The sequence below is a fragment of the Canis lupus genome, chromosome 32 (assembly GCF_003254725.2).
Source record: "Canis lupus dingo isolate Sandy chromosome 32, ASM325472v2, whole genome shotgun sequence".
NCBI classification, from domain to species: domain Eukaryota; kingdom Metazoa; phylum Chordata; class Mammalia; order Carnivora; family Canidae; genus Canis; species Canis lupus.
This window is the reverse complement of record NC_064274.1, coordinates 2,933,979-2,959,436: the sequence shown is the minus strand read 5'-3', so window position 1 is coordinate 2,959,436 and position 25,458 is coordinate 2,933,979. Positions and strand designations below refer to the sequence as shown.

The window sequence follows — 25,458 nt, the reverse complement described above, 5'->3', positions numbered from 1 at the left end:
TGTTAATCACTTATATGAAATATATTTTATTTTCATGCCTACTGTAACCAAAGCTGTATCGTGAACAGTTACTAGTTTGAAGCTGCATTAAGAAAAAATAAAATAAATGAAGTTGCATTAAATTATTAATAGTATGCAGTAGTGTACATGGCAAAACAAAAGTAAATAAAGATAGTGTATTTCTTTCATGGTCGGATAAGAGACAAATTTTGGAATGATCCTTCTACTATATGAGACTAGCCAGGGGAGGTTAGAAGACTTATTCTGACTGCTTCATTTTTATGAGTTAAATTTCCCTTGGTAACCTCTAGGCATTTTCTTCCTAATTGTAAAGTCAGTGCATTCATTCTCTGCATCCTCAGCTTGGGAAACTGGGTACTACACTTCTGCAAATACTTAACTCTATGCATGTGGCAAGTATGGAGGGTAATAGATATGGGATATCCTTACTTTTTTTCCCCTTCTCCTAGATCCCACCAAAGAAGTGAGAAGATCAATTGTATCGTACTTCCTATGTTTATCAGACTAAGGTATGAATGTGGTTTGGTCTTACTCTTCTGCTAGGACAGGGTTTCTCATCCTAAGCACTACTGACATGTGTGCCAAGTAATTCTTTGTTGTTGAGGCTGTCCTGTGCATCGTAGGATATTTACCAGCTCCCCTGCTTTCCACCCACTAGAAGCATCTAGTGTGACAGTTGTGACAACCAAAAATGTCACTAGACATTGCTAAATATCCCCTGGAGGTGGTGGCACAGGGAGGGGATTTGGGAAGGAAAGGACAAGGTGGTTCCTGTGTTAACCAGTGTTAGAAGAATGAAGAAGTACCGCATCAGAACTACTTATCTCAAGTCATCATCTACTAGTCACTAGGACATAAAAGCAGTGAACCTATTGGGTCAAGTACTCACGATGGGCGGTGCTGGCAATATGAGACTCCCTGCTGCCTCCTGGTCTAGAATCGTCACGGTGGCAGTGGTCACATCACCAAGAACTGCTTCCACTGGGTCATCTGGGCCAAGGACCAGGGAGAAGGATTCATGCCATTCCCGGTCTTCATTGGATAGGATCTCGACTTTAAAGAAGATATGATCCACACCTTCACCAAGGACAGAACAGAAAGACAGCAAAAGTTCTCATTAGGTGACCTACCTAAGAAGTGGAGGTTGGCACTACTGACATTTTGTTAAAATATGCCCTTTTCTTGTAGAGGTTTTCTATAAATACAGTGGCTGCTAATCACTTTAGTCCTATCTCAAGTGAGAAACCTATTTTATTGACCAAATTCCACCTGTGATAGAGGCTCAGTTTTGCAGATTCACGATTCACTATTCAACACCATATGAGGATTAATGGCTCCTGTCTGACACTAGCTGGTAGTAATAAAAATCTATGATCCAAAATACACTCCACCTTGGTTATGAGTTTTTTTGCTTAATTTTTCTTTCTCCTTTACACTTAGGCATGAACTCCTGTGTGGCTGTGAGTACTTGCACACATAGACACCCATCAAAGCTGTCCTGAGAACTGTATCTCAAAGGTTTCCTACCATACTGTCCCCACAAAGACCACAGCATAAAGGTTTGGCAGGCTGGGATGAAGAGGGTTAGAGCCTTAGGAACTGCTTTCCTTTTCTGTAAAATGACTCTCTGAAGGTGCAAATATCCCTGGTGGTATCCCCTTCTTCCTCTCCTACAAACACCCGGGCTGGGTCACTTCCACAACCTGTCTTTTCTCCAGATCCTTATGCAGAAAAGGAAAGGAAAAAGTAAAGACACGTGGAAGAAGAATCATTGTGTAGAGGCGGAGGAAGGGCATCTACCTTTCTGGCAAACACTAAACAGATGTACATGGGATGGAGCCAAAAGCCCTTTAAAACTCCAGTGGAATGAAAGACATCAGAGACCCCTTCCCCCTCATTCCTGAGAGTCACTTCCTCCCCCTACTTGCCGAGATGTCTCTGAAAAGGCTTCCTACCACTGTTGCCTACTTCTTTCTGGCTATATCACAAATGGTTCCAGGATCTACACCAGTCTTTCCCCCTTATATTGCTCCAGGAAGTTCTGTGAAAAAGATCTAGCATATAGTTCAATTCCTTCTCTGTCTTATTTCTCCCATCAAATTAATACATAGGGGATAGTTCAATACTTAGTTGTGACCTGAATCCCATCTCTCTCTCTTGTCCTTTGACTCATCTCCACGGTTGCCTCTAAACCTTTTTTGGAAATCTAGCAGGGTATCCTGTCTCCTGGCAGATGTTAAACGACTGGAGCACAGAGATTGTACCTTCTGGGTTTTAGTAATTCCTGAAGGGCCCAGCACACAGTGTTCGTCCTATGTTTTACTGAATGACGGCAGTCATGTTTATTCTTTTAAAATCAAATGCATCTATTACTCAACCAAATCATAGGCTAACAACAACCAAAAAATTCTTTTAAATGAGTCCAGATGCCATTTGTTCTTTCTCAATGCCAATTTTTACCAATTAAAAATTGTGAAGATTCCTGTAATAGCAAATGTGTGCCTAATAAGTACTTGATGCTTAATAAGTACTACTGTTTTCCTCTTTTATTTTTCTGCTCATTCCTTTCTTCAAATACAGGATATTTGCCTCTCTATTAAGTAAAATCCACAGATCGTGGTTGGTGTTCGATTACCGGGGCTGAACTTCAAGACTCTGCTCTTTGGGTAATAATCCACTCCGGACTGGGCAGACCCATCCCGAGTGCTGCAGCGAATCTTGGATGTCCTGTTCTGATCCCCTCTGCGGATCACCTTGATATTCAGGAGGGCTACAGCATCTGGCCCCGAGGGTTCCCGGACTTGGTATGCAGCTTCTTCAAACTCTATGGTAGGGGCTAAGGAAACAGGATTAGGAAAACAAGAGCAAGTTAGAAAAGTACAAAGGATTCCCACTCCCCTGAAAACACCTTATCAAGACAAGAGGGACTTTTCCACATTAGTAAATGATACAAAGGTAAAATGGCTTGCGATCACAAAAATCAGTTTTTACCCCTCAGCAGAGCTTTGGAAAAGGAATTTATGATTCTCCAGGAGTTGTTTCTCATAGGCCTATTATTAAAAATCATAGTGGGGGGAATATTTTTAAGCATTTTGAAATGCATAAGGTCCAAGTTTCCATCTGGGCATGACAGCTCACAAAACGTTTTTGAATTCACACGCTTTATCAAGGGACTGACTCAGAGTTAGCCCTTGATAAATACTTATCGACTGATTGCGTGAATAGACTCTTTTTCACTTATAGATATAAACTTCTTTTTTTTTTTGAGATATAAATTTCTAAGCTTTATAATTTATCTCAGTTATACACTACCTAAACTTTCCAAGTCCATCTCCTGTCTCTGATCTTCTGGGTCCTTCTTTTCAGAGCCCTTAAATGTTCCTAACTTAAATGTTCCCAGCCCTTAAATGTTCCTAACTTCTCACAGCTTATTTAGTTAAGAATGAGTAGTTTTAATGAAGAACACAAGACTTCCTAACACAATCTGGTTTGAGGTACTATTCTCATTGCTACGAAGTGATTAATATGTTGGTTTTTACAAAAATTTCAAATTGTGCCTTCTTTTCCATTATATTCTCAGGGTGTAGGGTGAGGTGGTAGTGGTGGATAGAGTGAGATTAAAAAGGGAAAACTGAGAGTAATTACAAATTTTAGATTATTTCTAACATACTATAATATTTTGCAGTAATTTCTAGAGTCTCTGTTCATTTTCCTCTTTCCCTCTGAGAAAATCAATTCTTCCTAATTGTAGAAGATAAGATTCATTGGAGGTTTTGTAGTCTAATGAACGTTCTTTGAGGGGATCCCTGGGTGGATTAGTGGTTTGGTGCCTGCCTTTGGCCTGGGGCGTGATTCTGGAGACCCGGGATCAAGTCCCATATCGGGCTCCCTGCATGGAGCCTGCGTCTCCCTCTGCCCGTGTCTCTGCCTCTTCCTCTCTCTCTCTGTGTCTCTCATTAATAAAATAAATAAAATCTTTAAAAAAAAATGAATGTTCTTTGAAACTTAGGAGAGTCCCTTATTACCTCTCTGAGCCTCAATCATAGGGTTTCTGTGTGAGCAAGAGACATTCACTTCAGGATCTGAACCTGAGTCCTTAGGCAAAGGACTAATTTAGCTTCAAGTCTGGCTCTTCTTATTTTACCCAGTGTCCAAGTTGTCCTTGATTTTATATCAGAAACTCTGGAGTCTCACTAACTCTCATGTAGATTCTAGAATCTGATAAAATAAGGGTTACAACCAGTTTTGCTGCTTACAGCTATGTAACTACGAGCATAAATTACATAAATTTGCTGAGGCCCAATTTCTTCACCTATAAAATGGGGATTATAACACCTACCTCAAGGGGTTACTGTCAGGATTACATGAAATAATATAATATGCTTAGTGTGGTTCTTGGTATAAGGTAAACATTCAAATAAAAACAGCTATTACTATCTGTAATACTATTATCCATTCAAAATATCTATTTGAATAAAAAAATTATGTGCCAATTTGAAACAGATTTGGTTTTATTTTCCCCAGTGCCTGGGTCATTCTTTGCTGACTCGTAACTAAAGAATTTAAGATTTTTTTTGGTTAATAGGCCAAATCAATTAGAAGAAAACTGAGAAATTAGACTTTTCTGGGAAGGTGGCAGTGTTTAAATTAGTTCATTGGATTCAACTCATTCTGATCATATTTCTAATCTTGCTCCTGAACTCCAGTGACTTACACAGGTTTTATTCTTAGCATCTCTGTCCTGGCTTATAACCATACCCATTCCTTTTCTCTTGGCAATGTGATAGAGAATAATGAGATTAAGCACACCTATAAACTTATTGGAATTCTATAGAGGATGATCACTGGCTGCCAACAGTTTATATAAATACTCTGAGATTGTTATCGGTAGACACTTTTACAGTACTTTCATTTTTACAAAACACCTATAATTACATTATTAGTAAAACATCAGTTCGTATTCTATCAACCAAAGAGTAACGAAAGACAGTATCTTCTGTTACCATCTTCATCATTGGATATGGTGATGGTGGCCATGTTATTTTTCCCAATTCTGGCTCCACTCCAGTGGTTTCCAAGAGGATGGCCAAGGTAGACCCTGAATTGTTCCTCAGGCTCAAACATGGAGTCATCATGGATAGAAACAGTACAGTTCTTCATCTAGAGCCAATGTTATAAGATAGATTAACATTTGCAGTGAAAAATCAGTAATTTTCTTGCTTTTCCTAGAAAATGATTTTTCTTTTTTGCAGCATCAGAGAGTCAGCACAAATTCAAAAGGATCCAAACGATTTCATTTGTAAAATAGAATATTTAAATCTAACAGTTCATGCCTGACTGGGACATACCCATATGCAGAGTCCTGTATTAGAACATTCCAAACTGAATGATTCATCATGGGTTATGCAAAACAAAATTAATAAAGTAACCCACTCCAATGCACCTGTAGGAAACTTGTGCACTTTCCCTAATCAAACCAATGTGTACATACACATTATGAAAGGTAAATTTCTGGGCAGCCCAGATGGCTCAGCGGTTTAGCACCGCCTTCAGCCCAGGGCCTGATCCTGGAGACATGGGATCCAGTCCCAGGTCAGGCTCCCTGCATGGAGCCTGCTTCTCCCTCTGCCTGTGTCTCTGCCTCTCTCTCTCTCTCTCTCTCTCTCTCATGAATAAATAAATAAAATCTTAAAAAAAAAAAAGGTAAATTTCTGATGTTGGGGGTCTAACATATGGATTAGGATTCCTGGAAAGAGCTAACCAATGGTCCTTTCCCTCAGTAAAAACTGAAGAGTTTTAGAAGAAATTCAGAAAGGCTTCTTGTTAGGCTTAAGACATCTTTCAATGCTGCACCTTTCAAATGTTCTGTCAAATGGTGTCTCATCTGAAAACTGCTGAGTCCTGAAAGTCTGAGAACATAATCTAAATCCCTGCTTGATGGAAAGAAATCAAGTGTTTCCCACACTGAGTATTCTTTACTGAGCACTCTATTCTTAAGAAAACATAAAATAAGGCCAAAACATTTTAGATAATGCAGTAACCTCAACAGTAGAGTCATGTGATGTGAAGTAGGATTATTTTTAGTTGAACCATTTTAAATCTACTCTGCTATTCTGTGGGTATAGAGAAGTTCTACTCTCATACTTCTGAAATCATACTAAATGGAAGGAGAACATCCTGTGAACATTTATAGGTAGCTTGCTAACCTGATTTTAAGCCCCTAAAGAATGTCTCTTTTTTCTTGATAGAAAGCATGAATTTAGTAGTGACTCTTCAGGATATCCTTTTAAAAAGGACATTCTAATGAATGACAAGTTTCAAAGACAAATTGCTGAGCATGCCAGAGAAAATGAAGATTCCAAAGTGCACTTATGAAGAATGATAGGTTGTCACGTGGGTAACATATAGATGAATAGACTGTATTTTCTTTATAATTTTATTAAATTATAAACTGTCTCCTGGATAGGCAGAGAATCCTCTTTTGAACTTAAAACAAATATAGACATGTAGACTCAAAGCTGAAGATCATATCTGTAGTATTTGTGTATGTTTTTAAACACGTGTTTTGACCTGCCACCAGTAAAATTCCCGTAATATATAACTAAGACAGGGCTTCTATGAGTCATGAATGTATAAAAGACCAAGGAAGCTATCACTATTTTTTTGGTAGTAAAGCTGAACAGGGAAGAATTTGCAGTAACTTTGGATGTGTAAGATATTCTAATGCTAAACTTCAAAAGGACTAATCATAGAGCAAACACCTGATATGTTTGACTATACCAGAATTGAAAAAAACTATTCAACTAAGAACACCATGATCAAAAGTAATAGATAAGTGACAGAAAGGAAAAATATTTACAATGTCTAAAATGTCTACAACTGGCAAGGAATTAATACTTAGAATATACGAGAAAGATTGCAAATCAGTAGGAAAAGGCAACAATACAAATAATAAGGAACAAAGGATAAAAACAATTAATTTACATAAGAAGAGACCCAATAAGCTAACAGGCATATATATATACTGGTAGTAACTGGAGAAATGCAAATTTCAAAATGATATAACTTTATACATAGTAGATTAGCAAAAATTCAAAAGATGAGTAATGCTAAGTGTTGGAGAGGATATAGGATTATAACAACCTTCATGCCACTGCTAATGACTTTCTGGAAAGTATTCTGACACTATTTTTTCAAAGTAAGCACAGACATGGCCTTTGGTCCAGCAATTTTGCTGCTGAGTGTATATCCAAAGAAATTCCCACTCAGGTCTGTAAGTGGCTATGTATGCGGTTGTGCACCGCAGCATTATCTGTGGTGGCAGAGTGTTAGGAGATGACTGGGCACTATTTCTGGAGTTCCTCACTATCTATTGCTAAGAGTGGGTGGTTAAAATGTACTAAATACACATCACAAAATATTATGCACTATCTCAGCAATAGATTAGATGTACACATAAATGTGGACAGATATTAAAATATATTACTGAGTAAACAGTAAAAGTTTGAAGAAGCTGTAACACAGTAGTTTTATAAGTTAAAATTTGAGTACAAAACAACCAGCATTTTTATTTATTTTATTTTATTTTATTTTTTTATAATAAATTTATTTTTATTGGTGTTCAATTTGCCAACATACAGAATAACACCCAGTGCTCATCCCGTCAAGTGCCCACCTTAGTGCCCGCCACCCAGTCACCCCCACCCCCCGCCCACCTCCCCTTCCACCACCCCTAGTTTGTTTCCCAGAGTTAGGAGTCTTCCATGTTCTACAACCAGCATTTTTAAAGAATAAATATAAATTAAGAGATACACATTAAACACGACAGATTGATGAGTTCTGAGAGGGGGAATGGAATGTGGCTAGAGAGTAGGCATCAAATAAAACAAATAAAGTAAGAGAAAGACCTTGAAATGACCAATGGGGACTGTGTGTCTTGAATCAAGAGGGTGCAAGTGACTCAATTATCTGAAACTGAAATCCAAAAATGGGGAAATGTGATTCCTATTCCATATACATACACTTTTGACATACATTGAGGTTGCAGGCTTTGAGTCTAATGCAGCTATACTTACTGACTGGAGTTTCTCAGGAGTTCCTATGCCCATATACACCACTGTTCATGTGTATTGCTAAGAAGAGAACATTCTATTGGCTTGAATCTGCTCAACTGTCTACCTATTTGGTACTATCCTATTGGTTCTATACTAGAACATATGCTGCCCTGAGACAGGGGCCCAGGTATTGGAGAATTGTCTTGTCCTCCTCTAGGTAACATTGGTGGAGTGTGTTCATCAACAATTCATTTGATTCTGTTAAATTCCAGAAATGTTACATATCCTCTAAATTCCCAGCTAAACCAATGATATATGTATTTGGTTGTAAACAGGATACAAAGAAGAAAGCCATATGAGACTGATGATAATACTACAAATAATATCAATTAGTAAAAGAATTCCTAGGATGTTCAGAATTTGTCTAAATTACTTCATTATGGACAAGTAAAGGTATCAAGGAAAAACACAATCTGATCTTTCAGCCATCATGAATCCACTTACTTTCTCCCCTTTCAGAAATGTAATCCGCGAAAAGTCCTCATTTCTTCTCTCCTCAAAGTCCTCCATGACATGAGCTGAATGGCCCTGGGTATAGCATCTCACTGATGACTCATAGCTCAGATCTCCACTCCGAATGATGGGCACTTGCAGGACACCCTCCTTCTCCTTCACTAGGAGCAAATCCTTGGCAAACTGCATGCTGGGCACTGGGGGAGCATAAGGAAAGATGGAGGCATCATTAGTGGGAGACAGAGAAAAGGTGGCCATAGTCCTCAGAAGCCCTCAGTAGCCACTTGGTAGGAAAGTTCTACTAAGGGCCATCAGAGGCTGGCAAATCAGAGATGGTAAGCAGATTTCAAGACATGCTTGGTCCCAAGACAAGGGAACTGCTTCCACTGTTGAGTGTACTTCTAATGAAACAGAATAAATTAATTTTGCACCTGTTTTCTCCTAGCTTCAGGGTGTAGTCCCCATTTCAAATGCAAACAAGTAATGCAAGTAAAGAAATGGGCCAGGTGTAAGGAAAATTTTTATTAAGACTTGAGTATGCAAAAAAAGTTCAAATTTTGTCTAAGGCTACAAAAAGGAAAAAAGCAGTGTAAGCCTGAAAATAAGTGGCCACTCACATTGGTCCTGGGCCAGACAGACAGTAGGGAAGAATGGGGACATTGGTAAAGAGGAAAGTGCAGGCCTTTTTAAAGGGGGTCATCCCTCAACTCCAGTCTTTTGTTGACAAATCATCCTATTTTCAGATGAAATCAGAAGTCTGGGTTTTTATGTCTTATCTGCTAAATTTCAAAAAAGTAATCAGTTAAAATGGTATAAAGAAATTCCAGATAGGCCAGACCATTTGTGCCAAATAAAAGACATCCACATGTTGAATTTGGCCAGTGGGCTCCCAGTCTGTGTCTACTGCTATAAAATCACCTTTTCTTTTATAGCTCAAATGATCTCATTTGACTTTAAGAAGGGACTATAGCCACATTGTGTTAAAAAACATGGGCTTTTCAGTCAACAGTTCTCAATATGAAGAATCATTTTTTTCCTTACTTCCTACAATGCTTACATAATGCTCTACATTAAGACATGTCATCTTTTGAGACCAACATCTTGTTGATTGCTGGTTCTTTTTTTTTTTTTTTAAGATTTATTTATTTATTGGAGAGAGAGAGAGAGAGAGAGCGCTTGTGGAGGGAGGGAGAGAAAGTCAAGTGGACTCTGTGCTGAGCATAGAGCCTGATGTGAGGCTTGATCCCATGACCCCTGAGATCAGAACCTGAGTTGAAACCAAGAGTTAAAGGTTCAACTGGCTGAACCACTCAGGCACCCTACTGGTTCTTGATTTCTTAATGAACAATATGAAGAAGTAGTCCCTCCAGTCAGTCACATGTCAAAGTATACTGTGGCAGAAGCTGACCCTAAAGCTGTAGTCCCCTATTTCTTCACTGTGTCTTGCATATGCCCTGCCAAACCTGAAAGGAAGGAACCAAAAGGCAAGGACCCAAGCATTCTGCAAGTCCATATGTAAAAAGTTGTTTGACTCCAACCTACCCACTGCTCAGAACCATTGGTGTGAGCAAAAACAAAGCAAACTCATTATCTAAGCTAAATCTAGGAGTTATCACTTATTACCAAAGAAAAACCCAAAAGATACTTCTTAAAAGAACACCACACCTAAAGGAAAATTAACAACTTTGGCATTAAGCCCCAAACATTTATCATTTAGGGTTCTGTCATCTAGGAAAATGGTCTGTACTGTCAAAAGGTGTGTGGCAATGACATGACCTAGCATAGAAGGACAAGAAGGAAACTTGTTGGCAGGTAAAAACAACAAGCGAGGAAGCTTTTCTGCTCATGAAAGATTATCGAAAGCTTTGGATTGATTTTTCTTGCTGGCCTGAGAGGCACCATGTCAGATGATAGTTATAAGTGAAAGGGGTAAGTTTGGGTTTTGTCGTGTATTAATCAACCCAAAGTTCTTCTTGAGCTGTAAAAGACTCCTTTTTTTCCTCTTTAACTAGATATTAAGCCCCACTCCTTTCCCTATCTGGAAAAAGAGGGAGAAAGAGAGAAGTAGAAGTAAGGGCAGTGGGTAAACATGTCTCATGATTGCATGCCATGCAGGGAATGGTCCTTGCCTTGTGGAGCGACTAGTCTGGTGGAAGACTGAGGCAAGAGACAATGGAAAAACCATAAGGTGGGTTCAGTGTTAGATCTGTACATGGGGGTTCATGGCATACAAAGGAAGGCCCAGTCCAAGTCCAGCAGTATGTAAAGGGCTTCCATATATGTCATTTCATGTTCTCTTCTCAGTGCCCTGATTATAATCCCCTCAGGAAGTAGGAGCACTCTTCTCAGTTCTGCTTGACTATAGAACACCTTCTCCTTCCACACCGATGGGATGTGTGCCCATGAAATAGGGATGACTTGTGGAGGTTCACAGGTTTGCACTGGGTATCATACACTTATTGTCACACTCTCAGCACATTCATCACGCACAACCCAATTTGTAGTTCTTTCCTTACTTGTGCTAGTCATTTGTCCTGAAATAGATGCTGGGACTCTCCTCTCCACTCCATTGTAACCCACACAGTGCTAGGTGCCAGTTTTAGGCATGGAAAATGTTATCCACTAATATTCTCAGTAACTGATAAAGTAGGTGCAAATGCCACCCTCTGATTTTCACGGGCCTCTTTATGGGCCATAGTTAGGTTGGAGATTTAGGAGAAATCCTGTGTCCAGTTCTCCAGAGTTAGAGTAGGTAGGATATAGTGCACATCCAGGTATATGATGAGATCATGGCTACAAGGCTTTTCCTGTCTTGCTCAGCATTCCTCAAGTCCATACCAAAGTCTAACTCCAGGTACCAGAGCAGCAGAAGAAAGTACAAATAGGAAAATGTTTTGAGATTGACTACTCAGATGATTTAAGGGCCTGAGATCACCGTGTGGAAAGACAAAATACCTAAGGTCACTTGGAAGACTGAAAGTTGACTTTATAAGGAACTGAGTGACACTGAGCATCTAAAACTGCAATGTGAAGAGTAAGCACGCTAGGGTATAAAACCAGAAGGCTGGATGTGGATAGAACAGACCTAGGTTTTAAGTCTGGTCCCATCACTTCCTCTCTGTATGACTTTGGTCAAATTACTAACCTGTTTCACTAGTAGAAGAGCTTGTAAAGATTAGAGAGAAGGTAAGATCTTTCCACTTTACAATGTGCACAAGGAAAAAACTCAACAAGAATTAGCAAGAACTAAGAAGAAGGATGACCGATAGACAACCACTGAACACTACAATGGGTTACTGAAATCGGTTTGGGGATTTCTTTCTCTGGGATGAATTCCTGACTGAATACAGTTTGTTGTAACCTCCCTGAAACATGAGATATATCTAACATATTCATTTTCTAAGTTTGCAACCCTAACGTTCATCAATAAAATGTAGAAAAAAATCCAAATGGAATCTTTTCTGTTGATATGGGGCAATGAGTTTTGTTGCACATAACTGGAGTTCCACGGGCAAGTGTGATAAACTACTGATGTGTCAGGAAGAAAAGAAATTAACATGTAATAAAATCTACTATGTGCCATGGTAGATATGTTCACAAACCTTATCTAATTTAATCCTTACAATAACCTTGTACGGTAGGTACTTTCATTACCTACAGATTAAAAAAATGAGGCTCAGTAACCTTATGTTCCTAGTCTAAGGCCAGAAGGTAGGAAGTGGTGGGCTGGTATTTTATTTTAGGACTTCTGATTTTGCATTCCCTTTCCATCCCATTAGAAGGAAATTAACTACTTTTCATGAAAAAGAACTAGAAACCTTCTCAAGAATAAGAAGAATAACTGAATTTCTTTCCTTCTTCTTTTTATGAATAAGGAAAAAAACACATCTCACAGATTCTACTGCTGCACCAAATAGGACTGTTTAGTGTGGTGCAAAGAATATGGACAAGCCAAAGTCTTAGAACGCATGCTGGTCCTTCTCTGTATGAGATTTTGAGTGTACTCTCCTGATTCTAGTCTCCTTATCTACAGAAATACTAACAAATATACATGAGATTATCAGCAAATGAGATAATGTCTAGTATAACACTCTGTAAACTGAGGTAATGTATAATATAAAATAGTTTGTTATAATCTTGTTCACAGTTTAAAAGTTTCCATTTTATGGATTATAAACCAAAATCTAGAAATTAGAACTAAAACTTCCTCAAGAAAACTCAGGAAAAAAATCTTTGTAACCTTGGGTCAAAGAAAGATTTCTTAGAAACAACATAAAAAGTACAATCCATAATCAAATTATTGATAAATAGGACTATTTTAAAGTGAAAAACTATTGCCCTTTGAAAGACCTTGTTAAAAGAACAAAAACCAAGCAACAGGTTGGGAGAAAATATTTGCAAAACACAAATGTCTGTCCAGATTTTATAACAATGCAATAATAGAGGGAAAAATAACCCAATTAAAAATGAGGTAAATATTTGAATAATACTTTGCTAAAGAAGATATATAGATGGTAAGTAAGCACTTGGAAAGATCTCAGTGTCATTAGTCATTAGGGAAATTACTTTCAAACCATGGGACATCACTATACATCTACTAGGATAACTAAAGAAATCCCACCAAAAGCTGACAGCCCCAAATGTTGGTGAGGATATGGAGCACCCAGAATTCTCATATACTGCTGGTGGTAACGCAAAATAGTTACAACCACTTTGGCAAACAGGCTGGCAGTTTCTTATAATGTTTTTTTTTTTTTTAATTTTTTTTATTTTTTTAGTTTCTTATAATGTTAAACACTTACCATACATTCCGGCAACCCGACTCCTAAGTGTTTACCCCAGAGAAATAAAAACCTATATTCACACAAAAACTATATGCAAATATTGATAGTCATTGCAGTCATAACTGCCAAAACCTGGAAACAACTCAAATGTCATTCAACAGCTGAGTGGATGAACAAATTGTAGTGCATCTATATAAAGGGAAACTACTCTGCAGTGAGGGAAATGAACTACTCATATGTGTAACGACATGGATGGTTCTCAGGCACAATATTCTAATGAAAGAAGCCGGACCCAAGTTGCTATATTACAGGATTCCAATTATATGACATTCTGGAAGCAACAAAACTATATAGACATAAAACCAGCAGTGGTTGCCAGGGTTTGAGTCAGGCAAGACATTGACTGCAAAGGGGCACAAGAGAATTCTGTAGGGTATTGAAACTGTTCCACATTTTGATTGTGGTGGTGGGTACGCCACTGCATGCATCTGTCAAAACTCAGAATTGTGGACTAAGAGGGTGAATTTTAATTTGTATATGTTAGATCTCAATAAACCTAGGTCTAAAATAAGATATTATTTAGGACATTTGCATTACATATGCATTATATATGCATTGTGTGTGTATATATATATATATATGTATACACACACACACACACACACACATTTTTTTTTCCTTTTGAAGGGTACATATAACAATAAACTGTTTAAAATGGTTGTCTAAGAGAACAACCAGAGTTAGGAGACAGGGGTAGAAGGTAGACTTAATTTTCATAGTATATATTTTTTTGTCACTTAAAAAAATTATTTATTTATTCATGAGAGACACAGAGAAAGAGGCAGAGACACAGGCAGAGGGAGAAGCAGGCTCCCCATGGGAAGCCCAATGTGGGACTCGATCCAGGACTCCGGGATCATGACTTGAGCCGAAGGCAGATGCTCAACCGCTGAGCTGCCCAAGTGCCCCTTTTTCTGTCACTTAAAAAAAATCTAAATAAATAAATAATTTAAAAATAAATGAAAGCATTAAGGATCACCCTGCTTGGCTGCTTATTTCTTTTCTGGTGACTTTTCAGTCACTGAAAGAGTCTGATCATGGGTACTATTGTCAACCACTGGCAACGTTAATGAGGGTCCTCTTGCTTCAGGTGAAAAGTTTGACCTGATCTTCTTACGAACTCCAGAATTTGACAATTCTAAATTTCATCAACTCTTCCCAAGAAGCAACTGTCCTTTCCTTGCCATCTTCCTATTAGTTAGGTTAAATCTTCAGTGGCGACTGCTAATTTGTTCATGTACTTGCTGTCTATTCTTTCCTGTACATCATCTACAGGACTGCCAGCGTCAGTTTCCTCCCTCAGAAATCATACTATTTAGGAGCAGCTGTTGGTCCTCTGCTTACAGATCCCTTAGGCCAGCTACAACATAAGAAGACCTTTTAGAACTGGACTCCAACCTGTCTTTACATTTCATTTCCTTCTATTCATCTCCTGCCAGGCTTAAAACAAAAGTATCTCACTGTTTTCCAAATATGCGTCTTTCAAAATTTTATAGCGCATATGTACTATATCTCTCCATTTGACAAAACTTTATTTCACTATCCATTAGACGAACTCATATCATATTCTAAAACCCGGTTTAAATATCACATCCTTTGTGAAATCTACAGTTCTTCCACAAATAGTTGCTGTTCAGTCGCCTCTGCTCCCCTACTACTGGATTTATAGCACTATTAGGTCATTTATCATAATATATTCTAATTTTTCTGTTTAAAGGTCTGATCTCCCCAACTAGACATTGAGATTCTTGAGGACAGGGTCCAAGGCTTATATATCTTTTTGTGCCTAGCACAGTAGCAGAAACATGAATTTTTATCTCTCTCCCATATTTCTATGGGAAAGTAGGTACATACATGTGCTCACACATTCATACACACACAATTTCTTGAGTGAAAAGGTGAATGAGTTCTAATGTCATATATTTGGAAGGTAAGGAAGAAACAAAAATATAGTCTGAGCCACGAGCTGACATCTATAATATCTTACCATCCTGGAATGTGTCATTAATTGCAATCACAGCCTGGAAGGGTTTGGTCAGTTCGGCCCCTTGTGCTGAGCTGAGAAAAACCACAAACGTCTCTAGCCCTTCAATTACTGGATACTGAGTGTCATCCAAAATAGTCAAGGTGCAATACTAGAAAAAAAAAAAAAAATCATGACTTTGATTAGGCTTACTATGGTGATCACTTCACAATATACACAAATACTGAATCATTTTATGTTGTGCACCTGAAACTAATATGCTATATGTTGATTAATCTTGATCTAAAAAATAATATAAGAAGAAGAAAAATCAAAGTAAACCTTACAGACACGCAACACCCGTTTGCCTTTAGCAGAGTACAAAGGTGGTAACTTGCTTTCTGCGGTGGTCTGACAGTAAGTTTTTTAGTCCATAAAACGATAATCTCTTACAAAACCTTTAGGGGTTCTGTCTCTAGATATTTACATTAAACAAGTACAGTTCATATACTAAATCTGTGGTGATGGATATTAGATGCTGACAATGTCACTTGGAGAGTTTGTAGAAGCTCTCTCTGGGTTTATTCTTTTGTTTGCATGTTTGTGTTTGTGAAGAAAGGGAAGACAGTAATAAGGCAAGGGTTGTTCAGAGTCCTCCAGAGAGTTTGGAGAGCAGAATAGAGCCCACATTAACAGGCCCATCTGGCCTTTGACTGCTCTATGCTCACCTGCTCAGTGACACCTGGCCCAAACTCCACCTTCCTAGAGCTGGGAACATAGTCAACTCCTGGAGTGGCAGAAGCTGGGTCTGAAGGTCGTGTTGCACACCAGACAGATGTGAAGGTAGAAAGGTCAGTCCCATGGCGGATAACTGGAATCCTCACTGTACCTAAATGGATATCCACAGAGATGTCAATGGTTAGTCTCGGGCCAGCACAGTGGGTTTTCAGAATAATGTTCTTCTCACAGCAGCAGCAGCTTTACCCTGTGAGCTTGTCTAATACAATTTCAGTGATGCTCCTGTGTTCCCTCTGAGGAAAGCTGTGAGGTGCCACTCCCCACCCCCCACTTTTACTAACAATATGAAGAGCAGACCTGGAGGAGGGCTTCATGGAGGTAGTACTGGAGAGACAGCCCTTAGGAGAAAGTGGTTTTGTGGTTTTATGAAAGACACGGTTCATAGGAGAAAAACAAACTGGAGAGGGCCCATCAAAAAACATCTCAAGCCTATTTCAGGAGAAGAAACTCGAGACGAGAGCCTCAGGGGTGATATAGGAAATAGTCAATTAAGAACGAACCAGCTAAGGAACTCTATGGGGCCTGAAGCTGCATGTTCCTAATTAAATGTTCCTAACTGGGTTGATTTCCCTATTTTATCCGAGTGGTGCACACATCATTATTTAAACCATGTGTGTGTTTTTTTTTAAATTTTTTATTTATTTATGATAGTCACACAGAGAGAGAGAGGCAGAGAGGCAGAGACACAGGCAGAGGGAGAAGCAAGCTCCATGCAGGGAGCCCGACGTGGGATTCGATCCCAGGTCTCCAGGATCGCGCCCTGGGGCAAAGGCAGGCACCAAACCGCTGCGCCACCCAGGGATCCCTAAACCATGTGTGTTATTGCTTATCTTAGGAATGAAGCTCATCTTCTGGTCCACGGTGACATCATACTTTGTAGTGTCCTAATGATGTAGATTTTTAGCTATTTTCCCAATCAAGGTCAAAGAAAAGCAAAAGAAAATCCCATCAATCATATTTTTTCAGCCAATAAGCTGCAAGATGACAAGTAGTCATGGCTGAGCATTTGGTGTATAAGAAGGAAACATGGTATAGGAAAGGTCTAGGTTCTAATCTCAGCTCTGCCATATTAGCTTACTGATCTCTGAGGCTTTATTTCATCTCTCTGAGCCTCCCTTTGCTCTTCTATATAATGTTTTCTTTTCTACAGAAGACTAAATGAGAATGTATGGAATGTAGATGGCATGGTGCTGGGCATTGAGTAAGTGCTCAAAAATACTTGTTCCCATTATCTCTCAGACTATCACCTTCGAAGAGGTGAATGACCTTGACCAGGTGGCTCAGATCACTGATGCTCAGCGCAGCTGCTGCCCCTTCTGGCAGTATGTCTGCTAGTAGCACTCAGAAGACTTTGAGGCCTTTGTGGAGCCAAAAGAAGAAAGGAGCCTGGGTGGAAGAAATCTGCCCACTGACTGCTTTGGGGCATGATATGAATGAAAAAGTTTCATTTGTTAGGACACTAAACTTTGGAATTTATTTGTTCTGGCAGCTAACAGTATGCTAAAGTAAGTTTACCCCCATCCTCAAAACAGATCATATTTCTCACCTTCAGAAGCTAAAATGCTTAGCACCATGTCCTTCCTCTGGACCACAGAGATCATTCAATGAAGCTCTAAGCCAGATCCCTCCCTGCCATCAGTAACCAGGGCAAGAAAAGTGGATGGAATTCCCTATTCTTCACTACCTTCCATTTTTGGTCTTAATGCTTGGTATTATATATCTCAGACTGACAATGGAGTCACTGAGGCATTCCTCAGAATGCCACTGCATTCTCAAATGTCTTCAGGACATTCTTAAATTTAAAAGGAAACTGTTCAAGAAAGGGATCAGGATGTGGGCAATAGAATCCCAGAGATTCTCTATTACCTGCATCTTTTTTTTTAAGGTTTTATTTATTTATTCATGAGAGGCAGAAAGAGAGAGAGAGGCAGGCAGAGACACAGGTGGAGGGAGAAGCAGGCTCCATGCAGGGAGCCCAATGTGGGACTTGATCCTGGGACTCCAGGATCACGCAGGCGCTAAACCGCTGAGCCACCCAGGGATCCCCTATTACCTGCATCTTCACTGACAGTGAAAGCCGTGTTGCCTAGGGACACAGTGGAGGCATCATTGGGACCACTAATGAGCACCTTGGCTGATGCCACCCTTCCGATGCGGGCATTGTCAGAAGCATCTGCCAGGGCAATCTCAAACTCTTCTTCCTCTTCATACTCGCTGTCATCAATAAGCATGACATCACAGGTGGACATGGTGACACCAGGCCCAAATATCACACGACTGTCAGCAGACATCCCTCTAGATTTAAAATCAGAGCCAGATTCTAGAGCATAGAGGCTACTTCCCATAGCTGACTTAGGGACTGTGTAGCAAATTGCAGATACAATGCTGCTTGAATCTCCTGAAATACAAATGGTAAGAAAATCAAAGCATTTGAATGAGCACTTCTCAAATATTAAAATCTCTGATAATTTGGTAAGCTTGGTTCCCTCTGACCCATCCCATCACTACTTCTGTTCAAACTCTGACATGAAGCCTTCCTGCATTTGCAGCTTCTTAAGCCTGTGGTATAAACCACTTGAGGATTTCATATACTCCAGATACTTCACCAAACAACTTAAAATGGATTTCCTATTCTGTGAATTTTGTGCTCTGTTAATTCACAAGACTCATTGCTCAACATCTAAGACCACAGCGGGTATAAAGATAAGAGACATATTTGGTACTTTAAGTAGCAAAGTAATTGAGTCCCAAAGGTCGTGCTCTGAGCACAGTTCACTGCCTTTCTGAATAAACTTCTGCACTTTAATTTCCAGGGAGAAATCAGCTTGTTTAAAAAAAGAAAAACAAAACAAAATAAAACCTGCATCTCTGTACAAATGACTTTACTTATTAGTGTTGCCATGTCCCCAGAAGATAGCCTGTTCTGGGCCTGGCTCGCTGGCCCAGAGCAATCAATGGGCCTTGCCTGTTTTCCAAGTGGCATCACCAAGGGTTTACCCTATCTACAGTGTATGTTACACTAATAGTCAGCAGATTCAATAAAAAACCTGACATCATCACTTATAGTCATGTTCAGGCTTTGAATGAGGATTTAATTTCCATGACTTTAAAAGTCTCAACATTTGCACACTCACAAATGCATACGATCTTTATTTTGTTTTCAATCCCTCAAGCATTGCCCTTTATTTAGCATACATGGTTTATTTCTCATCTGAGCTCTATACATGACAGTCACGTAGGGAAATCTTTAAAATATATTTTCTATCTTCCAAAACTAAGATGAGAAGCCAGTTCTTACAAACTTCCCTCCTTGACCAGGGCTACTAAGTATTTTATAGATTGGGTGATTGATTAGGAATCCTAAGTTCATGAATAATTTGCAAGGCAAAATATGACCAGTCTTCTAGTCACATTAAAGAATAAATGGGAGTGCTAACAACTTGAACTAAGAGAAGCTTTCCAATAGTGCTCACTACAGGTAGGATCATTATTAGAGTTGTTCTGGGAAGTTAAATGAGCTAATACATGTAAAGCACTTACACACAGAAGTTAATATGGTACATGAGGACTTGGCACATAAAAAGAACTAAAAAAAAGCTAGCTATTGTTATAGTTCCTTGTCACCCTTGGCACCAACAGACCTTTTCTTTCAATAGGTGCAAATAGGAAACCAGCGCTCTCGTTGACCCGGTAGGTCTTCTTATCAAATTCTAATGTGGGCTCGTCCTCGGAGTCATTGATAATGACCTTCGCCTGGGTGAATTCCCCTAATAGGGCATATGCCGGCATGCTGAGCTCCACGGTGAAACTCTCAACGTTTTCAAACACATCATCATCATTGATGACGATGGTGCAGGACTTGGTGTCCTCTCGCTCATCAAACTGCACCTGTCACAAAGGAAACAACAAAGAGTTCTACTGTACCTCATTCCCCTGCTCACTCCCCTAGAACATCATGGGAAAATAGGAACCAAATCTAGTGGGTAGAGCACTGAATGAAACAGCTGGTTCTTCTACCCCAACTTCTTGTTCATCACCTGGAACACTTGGCTACCTCTTCCTAGCCTTCATCTACACACTGGAGCTCATTTACCGCATCAGGACATGGAGGGCAAAGACATCTTTCTACTATTTGGTGACTGTAGAAAAACATGTAGGTAACTATTCATATCTTGTTTTATTAATTCACTTGGGATAGCAAGAGTCATTTGGTTACTCAGGTCCCCTTATATTTGTGGCAGATTTACCTGGAAAGATCTTTGAACTTGGAATGTAAATGTTCTGACTTTAAGCTGGGTCAGTCTATGAATCTTTACAAATGTCAGATTCCTCATCAGCTAAATAACAATTTCACATGCTTATCTTGCATATTTACTGGGAAGATTATATGACACGATGTATTTTAAAGCACTGAACAAATGTGAGATGTTATCCTTATTACCATTACCACATTGCTAACACAATAAAAATTGATATAGAATCTTCAGTTTCCTGAATAATGGAGTTTGAATCCAGAGAAAGTTATAATATCAACAAGCCAGACTGAATCTTGACTTTGTATTTAACTAAATCCTTTGCCATTAAGATAGTCTAGATCTATAATGTAAATGAATTTAGCCTGGTACAAAAAAGAGAAATCATTTTATATTCACACAATTGTGAACTTATAGGGATTTATTCTGGTTTTACTTTGTCTTAATAAAAGGATAAAGATAAAACCTTGAAAAGGAACCAGGGTTATGGACTTATCCAAAACCAAAAGAGTAGAAAATAGGCCTGGACTACACTTTGTGTAAACTGAGATAGCTAAAATGTGTAAAATAGTCATAAACCTCAAGGGACACACAAATCTGAAAAACACATTATTTCCATCAGCAGAAAATTACTATTCCATATCTAATCAACTAATCAAATTAAAATTTACTACACTCCACATTTCAAAACACTCCCAACTGAATGAAACATCTCTAGATCTCTGTTTAGTTCTAGAACCCACTACCTTTCGTCTTTCCTTGACAAACACAAGTATGTACTCTTTATTATGATTTTGCTGAAAGATTCCTTGGCTTATCTATTTTCTTCTAATTCCTCATTTAAATTTGACCTCAGTCCAGCTGAAATAACTCAAAGAGAGAGTCCGCTCCTCGTTACAGAGATTTATGATGTCATAAAAACAGTGAATTTACTTTGCAAAAACATTGAAGAAATACCTAGGAAGCACCAGGTATCGTGCCAAACATAAAAGATGACAAATACGGGGTATCCTACCGTAAAGGAGTTTACTGTTTAAGTCCTCTTCCTTTCTTTTTCTGTTTGCTCTCTGCTCTGTCTCATCCCCCCTGGCACTAGTTACCACCACTGTGGTAGAGACCTGCACATGTAGCGCCACCCTAACTGCTTTCTGCACTTCCTGCCAACCAACACAGCTGTCCTCTCAGTCTCAGGCTCGTCATACTTGGCTTGTCCAAAGCACAGTCAAGGTCACCCCATCTCCAAACCTGCTCCTCTGACCATGTCCCCTCCCAGCACAGGGCATCACCATCCCTTTCCCGCTTCTGCCCACTCTCTAATCTGCTGTGAAATTCTATCAGTCCTTAGTCATCTTCAGTCTACCCACTTGTTTCCAACCTGGCTTCATAACTGAAACTCAAGCTCCCATCATCTCTTACCCATCTCTTCCAAGAGCTTCCCAACCATCCCCCACACCCTCCTCTGCCCTCCCTTCAGTTAGAGAAGGGCAAGGACTGAGAAAGGGTTTGGATCCCAACAGCCCTGTGTAGAACAGGATGCCCTGGAGGCCTTTTTTAGCCATGAAGCAAAATGTAAAGACTGAGAAGCTAGATAATCCAGACTTCAGCAGTTAAAACTTCCACAGAGAGTAGGACTGGGAAGAACTCAGCCCTGCGGGAAGGGAACACAGGAAAATCACTCGAGGAAGGGCGCCAATGGAAAAGGAGGTGCGGGGAAAATTAGGGGGAAGGTGCCACACTTGCCAACACCACAATGCAGCCCTGGCTGGTACCCTCTGGTGATCGGTATTCAGAGGCCCCCTTGCACACCTACCTGGCCAGCATACTCCACGTAGTCCTGCTGTCCAGGTTGGGAGCTGACCCTGGAGCTGGAGCTGGCAGTGCCTTCCTCAGTGCGACACAGGACGATGGCATACTGGTTCAGGTTCCCACTCCTCTGCACTGTGACGCTGACAGACCCCGCTTTCTCACTGACATTATAGCTAGAAACACACAAAAAGGCAGTCTCTGAAATTCTGAGTTGGGGCTGTGAGGAATCCATTTGTTTAATGCCTGTCTCTTCTGGTTGGCTACTGGTGTCATATAGTTCAGAGAATAGGAAGTTTGGTCTCTTTAAGAAGCCAGGTTATAAATTGAGGAAATGTGTTCACCTGGGACAGTCACAGCACCAAGAGACCAAGGAGGCTGTGGATGCAGAATGGTATCTGCCCCTTTATCAGAGCAAGGTGGAAGTCATTCAGAAGATGGGCAGCACCAAGGAACTATGTACTTTGTACATCAAAACACAGAGAAATGACAATCTCTCCCTAGTGTGGTAGAATAACTAGAATAGTGAGTTCCTAGGAAAGAAAGCTGCTTGCGAGGCAATTAATGACTTAGGTCAGGTGGGAACAGACTGGACCAGATCTCCAGGAAGTGTGCAAAGGAGTCAGGGTGATGGCAGAAATAAGAAAATGAGAATTGGGCCCAGGTAACAAAGCTGTTTAGACAAATGGAGTTTTGTGACATTGTGCTATAGACTGAATATGTCCCCTCAAACTCCTATGTTGAAATCCTAACCCCCATATGTTGATATTTGGGAGGTGACATGAGGGTGGAGCCCTCATGGATGGGTTTGGTACCCTTATAAAAGAGGTCCCATAGAGTTCCTTGGTCCTTCCACCATGTGAGGACACAGGGAAAAGACAACTACCTATGGACCAGGAAGAGGCTCCTCACTAAACACCGAATCTGTCAGCACCTTTTCCTAGGACTTCCCAGCCTCTAAACTGGGAGAAATAAATTTCTATTGTTTGTAAGCCATCTAGTCTACAGTATTCTGTTATAACAGCACAAACAGACTAAAATACAGGTGTAGGGATCCGTGGGTGGCGCAGCGGTTTGGCACCTGCCTTTGGCCCAGGGCGCGATCCTGGAGACCCGGGATCGAGTCCCACATCGGGCTCCCGGTGCATGGAGCCTGCTTCTCCCTCTGCCTGTGTCTCTGCCTCTCTCTCTCTCTCTCTCTCTCTGTGACTATCATAAGTAAATAAAAATTTTTAAAAAATTAAAAAAATAAAACACAGGGGTAACTTAGCTTGCTGCTATGAATTTGTATTGCTTTGGCAAAGTAGAAGGCAAACTCTCCATGTGCTATTAATTCATAAGTATCTAAGTTTAGAAAAGACATGAGTGAGTAGGGTCTGAGCTGGGGATGAGTTTTTCATCACAGGGCTTATGTCTTGTTGCTGTGAGGGTTGCCAACTAAGTACCTCTAACAGGTTAGTTTTCATTGCCAGCTTTGGGACACTCTACTATTCAGCCCATTAAACGCTTGAGGGTTGTCCAGAAAAAGTGATCAGTTTTAGTCCACTTATTTAATTTTTTTAAAAAAAGATTTTATTTATTTATTCATGAGAGACACAGAGAGAGACAGAGACACAGGAAGAGGGAGAAGCAGGCTTCCCGCAAGAAGCCTGATGTGGGACTCGATCCCTGACCCTGGGATCATGCCCTGAGCTGAAGGCAGATGCTCAACCACTGAGCAACCCAGGTGTCCCCATTTATTTAATTTTTAAGGAGATATAAACAAGAGGGAAATAACAGCAAAGCTTACATATATAAAAGCTGATTATAATATCTTACTAAGTTCTCTAAGTCTATGTGACTAAGAGTGGAACGGCCCAGCACATGAAATCAAGTTTTTATGTTATCTCCCACCTCCATTCCAATTTTCATCATAACCATCATGAAATTGCTTTCTTAGAATAGTTAAGTCTCTGAAACATAGACTTCAAGAACGATTTCCCCCACATAATCATAATCTTAGTTATAATCTGACCTATAAATCAACCTTGTGCTTGCCTACCTTTACCAAAGCTGGTGCCTGTTTGCCTCTCAACCCCTCAAAAGACTACAAAAGCACTCTAAAGCATGTCTATATTAAGCTATGAAATTTTCCCAAAGGACATCAAATCCTATGAACATCAAAGGAATGAGGGGAGAATACAAGCCTGAGAACAGAGAGAATGTAGAGGGTAAGGCAAAGATGTCGTTATTATGCACCAGTGATTATTTTCAGCCAGTATCGGATGCATATTTTGTTTCTTATCAGTTCTCCTGGATTATCTTCTAAAACTTGAAGGCAGAAGCAAAAATACTTGTAGGCGATGCAAGAAAGCACAATGGTTAAGATCACTGGTTTTCAATCCTAGTGTTACTGCTTTTTTAGCTATGTGACTTTGGGTAGATTAGTTCACCTCTTTCTGTCTCCATTGCTTTGTTCTTGTGGGGAGAACAATAGCACTCATCTCACAATTGCAAGTATTAAACAAGATGATGCATGTCAAGTGCCCGGTACACACAGTATTAAAAAATACTTGGTGACATTATCATTTCTATTATTGTTATCCCCACCACCATCACCATCAGATGACTAGAGTGGACCCCCAGGTACTTCAATCTGATCTCCTCTGCTTGCCCGATTCACTTCTCAAGAATGAACACCAATGACCCTTGTACCTGGTATATTTAAAGCTGATGAGGGACCACTGAACATGGAAGACATTGTCGTTGACCACATTGGGTTTACTGTCTTTCACCAGAAACTGAAAACTATCCATCATCTCATGGATCTTCTCCTCGTGTAACACATAACGAATCAATCCCAAGTTCACATCCTCTGTGAGAAAAAGCACATTGTGAATTAACCCAGGGATGTAGGCAGCCTCGGAGATCCCATGCTAACATACCTAGTTTATTCTTCTAATGGGCTGTAGACAGAATGTAATTTCCCAAGAACAAAAAAAGGGATAGTAGTCTTAAAAATAAATGTGTCTGCCAGATTTTAAAATAAAATCCTATAGCTCTGTGTGGCAAAAGAGCTGTCTATATGTCCAGGAAGTACCTTGATGCTGTTGTAAAATGAGAATCCCAGGGTCTTAGAGAGATTTAATGAATCTCTCTGGAATATTAAAGTCAAATCTGAGTGCTGACAAAGAGTCTTTGACTCCATCCTCTCTGTATACATGCTCACA

At 39.8% G+C, this 25,458-nt stretch overlaps 1 protein-coding gene across 1 annotated transcript in view; it reads right to left on the bottom strand.

Annotated features, from left to right (window-relative positions):
- The window catches only part of FRAS1 (Fraser extracellular matrix complex subunit 1), a 434,524-nt gene that overhangs the window by 43,317 nt on the left and 365,749 nt on the right, over nucleotides 1-25,458 (bottom strand). The window contains exons 53-62 of the mRNA XM_049104909.1: nucleotides 24,944-25,103; nucleotides 22,257-22,425; nucleotides 19,835-20,081; nucleotides 18,247-18,591; nucleotides 16,124-16,284; nucleotides 15,420-15,567; nucleotides 8,580-8,785; nucleotides 5,025-5,181; nucleotides 2,657-2,857; nucleotides 911-1,098 (exon numbers count right to left, since the gene is read on the bottom strand). Of these exons, the coding sequence (XP_048960866.1) occupies nucleotides 911-1,098; nucleotides 2,657-2,857; nucleotides 5,025-5,181; nucleotides 8,580-8,785; nucleotides 15,420-15,567; nucleotides 16,124-16,284; nucleotides 18,247-18,591; nucleotides 19,835-20,081; nucleotides 22,257-22,425; nucleotides 24,944-25,103 (1,982 nt within the window). The remainder of the gene's footprint in view (nucleotides 1-910; nucleotides 1,099-2,656; nucleotides 2,858-5,024; nucleotides 5,182-8,579; nucleotides 8,786-15,419; nucleotides 15,568-16,123; nucleotides 16,285-18,246; nucleotides 18,592-19,834; nucleotides 20,082-22,256; nucleotides 22,426-24,943; nucleotides 25,104-25,458) is intronic.